We start from the raw sequence: 9,162 nt of genomic DNA, 5'->3' as shown, positions 1-9,162 counted from the left end.
TCTTTTATGTAACAGTTCTTCTGTTTCTTCGAATAGTTAGGGCTCTTGAGGATAAGCTGTGGTACACTGAATGTTCTTTCCATAGTTAAAGGTACATGAGTTCTGTTACTGAGAGAGACCTTTACTCCAGAGAGACACCTTTACTGAAAAATAAGGCCTTTTGGCCAGATATTGCTCGCAGAAACCTATCTTCTGGCCTGCAGTTTTTGGCCAGGCCCTGCATGCCGTATGTAGTGTACATAGCATGCACTGGCACAAGCCCTGGCCCTGCGCAATGCATAGTGCATCCAGGTCACATACTGGAGTGGGTTCACAGACTGGCACTGTGCTACACCACCCCTGTGTGCTGGGTCCAGAAATGGTTTGGATTGGGCCCATAGACAGGCTGCATATTCTTTGCATGCCCTGGCCTTGTGTGGTGCATGTAGGGGCCAACACATACTGTTTGCAGGGCTGGTCTCGGGCACACGTTGATTTCAGGCTGTGGGGGCTGGTCTGTTGGCCCAGTTAGGCCCTGTAACAGAGAGTGAGAAAGCTCTTCCTGGTGCTCCTTCCTCTGCAGATAACAGGAGCTAATTACAAAGAAAATTGTCCGCCGGGGGGAAAAGCATAGGCTAGAAGGGCATATTGCAGAGTGGGTTACCTTGCAATAGTCCAGTAAGTTTGAATTTGGGAAGGGAGACAAGACACTGCTGTAGCACCTAGGCAGCAGCAGCAGTAAGCTACCGTGGGATAAAGCCAACAAGCTTAATCAGAAAGTGCCTGTGGGAAGCTGGGGAGGTCACCTGACCAGAAAAAGTTAGGTCCTGGGAGATACAGGCCTAGGGCTGAGCCAGAGCAGTCAGTCTGGCCCTGCAAGCCAGAAAGGAAAGAGCTCCTAAGCTGAGAGGCTACAGAGGACTGCCTGGAGGTCTCCTGAACATACAGGGGCCCTGCAAGTAGGGCAAAGGAATATGACCGGAGTGGGGTAGTTTGTGGTATAACTGGAAAGCTTATAATTTTGTTTATAGTTTCAATTGCTGGACTGTGTGGGACTAAAAAAGGGAAATGTAGAGGTCCCAGAGTGCCAGGGTGGCACATGGGGCTCTAGCTTTACCAGAGCAGGATGCAAACTTCAGCATAGCCCAGGAGGGGCTGAGATAGGATTAGAGAGCCCACAGCACAGAGTGGAGTGGCAAACTGGGGTCAGGGGCCCAAATGCTGACAAGAGCCTGTGAAAGACAAATAGGGCCAGGGGACCTAGAGCCTAGGAGGGGCAGAGATAAGAGCCCAGGAAGGGGGGACAAGGGCTGGAGTCCAAGAAGCCAGACCTGGTGCAGTAAGTAGGCAGAAAAGTGTCACCTAGAGGAAGGTGGGGGGAAGCCAAAAAGGCTGAGGCCCTTGCAGGAGACTGGAGGCTTGAGGTGGCCTTGTGGTTTGGGGCAAGCTAAGTTCAGAGGCCGTGATTAGCCTATAAGGCCATGGGTGCCTTGAGGCATGTGGGCCAGGAGGGCCACCTAATGGGAGAGATTGTTATGATCAGCAGAGTCAGAGAGAGAGAGAGGAGATCCAGTGGTGAGAACAGATTAGGACTTGCTCTAACACTCATGGGCAGCTTCCCTCTTCAAACACTTAATAAGAACAAGACATAGCAGATGAGAAGTAGAGACTGAGCTGGGTAGGAACTGTATGGCCACTAGGAGGCATCACAGCCCCCATGGGGTCCTGTCCTGTTACGGGCCCACAAATCAGTCCCATGCCACTTCTCTGGCTCATGGGGCTGGATGAGCTTGATACCCTTTCTCTCAAAATCCTAATATATGTTGGCACTTAAGACAGTAAGCATGGATTAACATTTGTAGTTCGAGAGTGTTCATAGGACTTGCAGCAGATGGAGAGCTTGGTATTCAGATTAAAAATGCTGCTCTGATACAGGGTTAAATTTTGGCCTAGCATAAGTTCTGATCAGGTTTTTCCTATTCCTTTGTACAAAGTAATAAAGGTACTTAGCTAGCAGAGAGTTCCTCCAGCTATGGCTGAAATAACTCCGTCTGATTGAAATAAATGTTGTAATGGATGCTCTTATTTTCATAAGGAGATGCCCTCTCATTATTTTTAATACCTCTAATTTATTAATATTTGTGCAATTTTTAGAACAAAGTTTTAACCCCTTGAAACCTAATGTTTGTTTCAGACTGAAAGTATACTTATAGTAGGCTCCATCTCTTTCCATGTAAATCTGATCACTTGCTTAATGTTGCTTTTTAAGTACTGTCTACACAACCCCCCACACTAGACTTTATATTAGTTGTGTGACTTGAATTCATATTACTCTTTTTTTTTCCCCTCCTTGTTGGTATAGAGTAGGGTTCTCAAGCTGACATGGCCCTCCAGACTGGCAATTATCTACTCCTAGTTACTTTTGACTCTAGGTCAGTGGTGGACAAAATGGCAGATCTGCACAGTGGCTGGACTCCATTTCCCAGCAGGCCCTGCCCATGTCATTCTGGCTGGTCTCCATGGAGACCCCAGGAGCAGTAGGGCCGTTACAGTGTGCAGCCAAGGTCTTTGTGGAGATTGGCCCGATTCGCGCTGGCAGTATGCGTGGCTGACTGTACTGGGGCTGGGGCCGTGTGGTAGTGATAACACAGACCAGAGCCAGGGCAGAGCTGTGATATGCTGTCCCAGGGGCATGTAGGCAGCAGGTCATGACTCTGCCCTGCCTCCGGCCCACGCTGTCACAGCTGCAAGATCCTGGCCGGGGAGCAGCTCCCCACCCAGCCGTTCTCCCTGCCAGCTCCTCTTGGGCCAATGTCCATGGAGAACCTGGCCCTGTGCTGTCACAGCTCTGCTGTTCCTGGGGTTTCCATGGATGCTGGCTGGAATGACGTGGGCAGGGGCTGCTGGGAAATGGAGTTTACCACAAGCCCTATCCAGCCTGTGGGCTGGACTTTGCCTGCTTCTGCTCTAGACAAACCTGCTGTGTAGCTTTTGAGGGACATGCCTAATGCACTAAGTTGACTGTCACGTTTAGTTTATAAGGGCACTGTCTCACTCTCCTTTTTTTCTGCAAAAAAAATCATTTTAGCCTTTTTATGCTGTTTAAGTCTACTGTCTACTTGCTTCAAAGAGCATTTATCTCTCATTCCAGGCATTTAATAGGGTCCATATTATTTAATATCTTATTTTTTAAATTAGTGGGGCCCTGGCCCTGACTGTTACGATAATACAATTAATAAGTAGCTCACATGCTTTTAGCTGAAAAATTGGGATTGATGTAGGAGCCTGCCTGGTGATGTTCTATGGCCTGGGTTGTACGTGAGGTCAGACTGACTATCATGATGACCTTAAAATCTATTTGACTCTCCCGTCTGAATCTTTCTGTTAAAATGTGTTTTCTGGCATACTGTTTGTATCCAGTCTTACCTGCATATCCATGTTGTTAGCATGCTCATTAGTTCCCAAAGACATAATGTTCATCCTTGTGTTGTGTTTTTTTTTTAATGAGTAGGGCAAGTATAATTTCCTAGAATTGTCCAGCACCAGATTGCGTCTAGATTGTTTGAAAGTAACTTTTTCATGGTGTTGTTTTTCAATGATCTGTAGAGTTCTAGCAAATAGGAAGAGAGAGGCATTTGACCAAGATGTCTTGCATCCGGAGACAGACGTAAATGGAAGGCCTGAGTGCTTCCACTAATAGCCTCTTAGAATAAGAAGTCAAATCTTTCCTTTTTCAGCTTTTGTATAACTGGGAGGCTGCTGGAGTTCCTGCACAAACCAACTGCAGATGCTTCCTCAGCCTAACAACCGGTGTTTGTACCCGAAAGCTTGCAAAGAAGAATTTTTCCAACTATTTTAGTTGGTCTAATAAAAGATTTCAGATTTACCCAAAGAACCTTGTCTGCCTGTGTCCTTAGACCAACATGGTTACAACCTTGTACCCCTGCTAGATTATAGTGCATCAGCCTGTCTTGCAAGAATTGGCAAAGGTGCTCCTGTCTTGCTCAGTCAATAGGCATTTGATAAATTTGAAACCTTGCCTCAGTTTGTCCTGCTTCTCAGTGAATAGTGTCAAGCCTGTCTCTGAAGCTGCTCAGATTTTCCTGAGTAGCAGCTTAATGAATCTGACTCTGTTCTTGCCAGGTTGGGTGCTATCCACAGATTTTAAACAGATACCAGTTTTTACTACACCTTCTCCAATGCTACAGTTTGCAGAAAACTGGGCAGCAGTGGAGGCACTGGAGTTAGATGGCTTTCAAAAGATTTACACACTTAATTGAAAGGTAGCTTTCCAAAAGGGACTAGAAACATGTTTTTAAAGGGAAGTTTATCTTCTGCTGAAATGGATAATGCTCACTTGGAGAAAGTTTCAGGATTGTTGTAGCCTGTTGTGTGTTAAATGGATTTTTCAAGCTGTGCATTAGTCTAACTATAGTGAAAATAAGACTACATGGTATGTTTGCCTTTACTGTACTGTCTTGCCACATCTGAGCTGCATTTTATGTTTTTAATCTACTGACAGTTGCTTGGTTAAAGATGCTTTTTGACTTATAGTATTGTAACAGGCTTCTGCAACGTGGTCAGGAAATGCTCAACAGTGAGCCATATAACACATGTGGCTGGTTTTGAGTATCTTAAAGTAATGTCACTCTTTTTTAAATTTTAGAAACTTCAGTTTTGAAGACATATATGTAAATATTCCTAGAGATATTGCCCGGATAAGCAGGGAAGCTGGTGTAGAAAAGTTTATTCATATCTCTCACCTGAATGCTGACATGAACAGTCCTTCCAAGTACCTTAGGAATAAAGTAAGTCTGAAGTCTGTTTACATAATTTATTCAGAGGGCTGAAAAGTTTCATTTGTCAGATCTGCTTGAAGAACATCTATCTGATTGTCTTCCACTTCTGAATCTTTCTGTTAAATTGTGTTTTCTGGCATACTGTTTGTATCCAGTGTTAGCTGTGTATCCCTATTGTTTGAAGAACATTGAAATATAACTAGTGGGAGGCAGTTCCCTAACAGAAAATTCCTAAAGTGTAGCTTCCACCCAACGAATGAGGGCCTGCTGTAACAGTTAATGTGTATATAAAAAATCTACTTTGGTCTTCATGTGAGTTCCAAGGAGAAACGAGAGGAATTAGACTTCTAATATAACGTCCTTTGCAAGTATCCCTCATCTCAACAACTAGTGTCACAAAGGGAAAGGTTTGATCAACAAAAATAGGCTGGGATATGGGAACAGACATAAAGGTTGGGAGTAGTGTGGCACAAGAACAGAGAAGTTGGTAGGCATCCTGAAGGAGTTGGGGGGGGTGAGGGATGGAAGAACTTCAACAGTGTGGCCTTGCATTGATCATATCATTGAATTTACTGTTTGTACATGAATTGAAGATGACTTTGAATTGAAGGATGACCTCCCAATAATTAGATTCCAGAAATGGAAAATATAAATTTGTTATAATTTTTCGTGCATTGAATCTAATTATTGGAGGGTTTTCTTTAAATTTGTCCCCCCAGACCCACTGTGGGGGGTGGGGCACGTGGTAGAGAGCCGGGTGGTGGGGGAGTCAAGTAGCCTGACTCCTTACTTCTTTCTCCCTACCGCCTCTATCTACCTCCTCTACCTCTCCCCAGCACCTGAACCTCTATGTTGCCTGTTTTTCCCCAGCTTCTGCTTATCCAGTGTCCTGAGACATGGAGCATACGGTCGCTGTGGCCCTGCCTGGCTATGCAGCAGCAGTTGTGGTGATGCCAGCGCCGAGCCATAGCTGCTGCCACTGCTGCTGCATGGCTAGGGCAACAGCCAAAGTAATCATGTGTTTGGGCCCCCAGTTGCAGTTGTGGGGAAGGGGGTAGCTGGGGCAGAGGCTGTGAAGGGCAGGTGGTAGGGGCAGAGGAGTGGCTGCAGCTCTGACTGAGCCTGGGTGAGGCCAAAGTCAGCTTCAGCTTGCCCTTCCTCCCATGCCTCACTTGAATTCAAGACAAGGGTTCCCCCCGACCCTTTTGAAATGGGGGGTGGGGGGGGAACTGTCTTGTATTCCAGTAAATTCAGTAATTATAAGCTCTCTTTCTTATAACACAGTTATCCATAGAAGGACTTGATCTCTTTCCCTTATTAGGAGGTACTGATTTTTTCTGTTCCCTTCCTTTGTGATGACTTCTGTCCCACCTTGAGGTTTCCTTTTCTTTTCTTTTTTAAATTGCTAGGCTTTTTGTGGCCTTTCTTACAATACTACAACAGTTTAAAAACTGGGACCAAAGTACAATGGTTTGGCCTTGTTATATAGGTCAGTCAGACATTTGAAGACGGGTCAGCTGAAACTGAATTTAAACTGGGGTGCGTGTGCGTGTGCGTGTGCGCGTGCGTGTGTGTGTGAATTGTCAACTGTTTGGATAGTTTAATGGGGGCCTAAGTCCCCTGACCTGTTTCAGATCTTGGTCTTAAACAGTAGTGGATGGCAGAAAATTGCAGCGGTCAAGCTACTTCAGCTGTGTAGCTGTAGATATTTGTTTTATTGTCAATGAAGATGTAAGCTCTGTGATTTACATTTGAATTTAGTAATAAACTGCCTGTTGTGCTTTTGTGACTTGCCCTGAGAACTGTGCATTGATATGTCATTCATCATAGTCAAAGACTAAATGAAATAGCATTGTAGCATAATGTCAGAAGTTAGCAGCTGGAATGTTGTGAAGGAATGCCATGTTATGAAGTAACAACACTGTATATCACTCCAGGCTGCTTAGAGTGGGTCTAATTCATGAGACATTGTGTCATTTTGTTCCTGTTGGTTTATTAACAGGCTGTTGGAGAAATGGTAGTGAGGGAGGAATTTCCAGATGCCATCATTATGAAGCCCTCTGAGATGTTTGGAAGAGAAGACCAATTTTTGAATTATTATGCAAGTATGCATTCTTACAATAAAACTATGTGTTCTGTATAACTGCCCCTAGGGGGACCAAGAAGGAAGCCATATCTCTCTTAAAAGGAACTGGTACATTTGTATTAACTTTTCTGCATTTTGTCATGCTAACATGATTTATGGCAACTAATAAAACTGCACCTCTTTGTTTATAATGATGGCCTGTATGGATCTGGAAAAATATTCAGAGTTTCTAGCTGTTAAAATGACATTATGCTTTAAGATTTTCTGTTCTCATCTGGAGTTCCTGAGAGAGAGCCAGTTCAGTTTACAGGTATGGCCACAACATTCCTAATTACCAGTACAGGACTGGAGAATCTTAACTGAGTTTTATTTATGGCTTATGCATGAGCAAGAATTAAGATTTTTGCAGCCAGTTTAGGAATTTGGCTACTGATGTGTAGGTTGGAAGTGAGTCTGTGTCCCTCTCCCAACGCTGCATGGGCTCTGCACTGCTAATCAGAACAAACAGTAATAACATTTATTACTCTAGTCAAACAGGAAACTGAAGGTATGCTGTGAGCTCATCAGTTGACCTAAGCACCATGTATTAAAGAGTAGATCCAGGCAATAGGAACACTTTGGATTTTTTTTAACTTGCTGTGAAGCAAAATGTATTGATTATTTGCCCTACAGTTTAATTTATTAATTCCATTCAGAAAAGCTACAGATATATTTTCTTCACTAGACATGCGCAGTCTTGGTGGTGTGCCTCTTATTTCTTTTGGCAAGAAGACAGAGAAGCAACCTGTATATGTAAGTGCTCATTAAAGAAAATCTCTTGCTTTCAGATCACTTGTTGAAAATGCATATTTCCTTTTTTAAATTTACTGTTCCCCAAACTCACATTTATTTCTCGCAGGTGGTTGATGTAGCCAAGGCAATTATTAATGCAATTAAGGATCCTGATTCTAAAGGAAAAACATACGCATTGACCGGGTAGGTTATTTTTCTGTTTCTAATCGCACTGAAAACAGCATTACAGTTATCTTTTACTGGACAGCACATGTCCAAGAAAATAAAAGTCGTGTTTATCCATCCCATTATGCATACTGTTTGAATCTGAGCAAGTTCCACCCCCATTTTATAATAAAATGGCTGAATTTTTTTTTTCTTGCCTGCTCCCGCCTCCCTTCCCCCCTCCCCACATTCTTATTCCAGTTTGGTTTTTTGTTTGTATCGGGTATTATGAACATATAGAGAAATGGGAGGTTTTACCATGTAGAACTCTCACAGTTTTAATACTTCAGAGAGAGAAGAAAGGCTAATAGCATACAGGCAAATAGGATTCAGCATGTTATCTTGTGGATTTTATCTCTTGTCTTTCTGATTTATGGTAATCTTAATGCAGGCAGCATTTCTTATAATCACTAACTCTCATTATACAGACCCAAATAACATAATCTGTGTATACTGTCAAGGGTGTCTTTCAGAGGAAGTGGAGTAACTTTAAATAGGAGCTTTTATGCATTATTTTAGTAGTATAGAAAACCACCAGCACTTGAATAACACTGCAATAAGTATAATTTAACATCTCACTTTAAATTTAAAAATCCTGGTCAGTTATGAATTCCTCCTTGAAAATTAACAAATGTGTTGGTTATCAGCTCCATTTTGAATTTCTTGTTGAAGTAGTGATAGCTCATTTTCTCTTTATGTTTAAATGATTATGGTTGTTTGGCATTTAACAGTAACATCAGGGAGAGCCTAGTAGGGTAACAAATTGGGCAGTGGTTTAGTGGGAAAAGTGGCAATATGCTAGGGAAAAATAAGATTGCTGATGAGGCTTATAGCAAAATTAAGTACAATATATGTTGAGATTGGTGTAGTTTACTGTTTTAAGGGAAAACAAAAGAGTATCTGGGTTTACAAAGCACTCTCCTGAAAAGCTGGACAATATCATTCTAAAAAAAATGATTAACAGCCTAAGGTTGGGATTTAAAAAGCCTATTTATGACTTCTTTACTTTGCCATATTCATTACTTTATCACATTTATTACCATATAAGCTCTCCAAGGTTATGTGCATAGGTCACTGAGAGTTAGTTTTTTGATTTTATGATGTCATTCTCCATGAAGCTACAGCTGAGCCCTCAAACACAGGTACTCGAGAACAACAGTGTCCTAGCAGCCAGGCTGTCTGTTTGGAACCAACCTGAACTGTCATGCTACCTGAAGATTATGCTTAACTTTTCAAAATGGTAGTGCAAGAGGAAGATGGATTGACACAATAGACACAAGAAAGTAGCAGATTTGAAAGATT

At 42.8% G+C, this 9,162-nt stretch overlaps 1 protein-coding gene across 1 annotated transcript in view; it reads left to right on the top strand.

The window, feature by feature from the left end:
• Positions 1 to 9,162, top strand: part of NDUFA9 (NADH:ubiquinone oxidoreductase subunit A9) — a 35,253-nt gene that overhangs the window by 7,838 nt on the left and 18,253 nt on the right. Inside the window, exons 5-8 of the mRNA XM_019516008.1 lie at positions 4,646 to 4,787; positions 6,781 to 6,883; positions 7,589 to 7,656; positions 7,763 to 7,839. Coding sequence (XP_019371553.1) covers positions 4,646 to 4,787; positions 6,781 to 6,883; positions 7,589 to 7,656; positions 7,763 to 7,839 — 390 coding nt within the window. The remainder of the gene's footprint in view (positions 1 to 4,645; positions 4,788 to 6,780; positions 6,884 to 7,588; positions 7,657 to 7,762; positions 7,840 to 9,162) is intronic.

Source organism: Gavialis gangeticus, unplaced genomic scaffold (assembly GCF_001723915.1).
Source record: "Gavialis gangeticus isolate Ggan-Ray unplaced genomic scaffold, GavGan_comp1, whole genome shotgun sequence".
In the NCBI taxonomy this organism is placed as follows: domain Eukaryota; kingdom Metazoa; phylum Chordata; order Crocodylia; family Gavialidae; genus Gavialis; species Gavialis gangeticus.
Note: the sequence above shows the minus strand (reverse complement) of the source record. Positions and strands in the feature narration are given on the sequence as shown.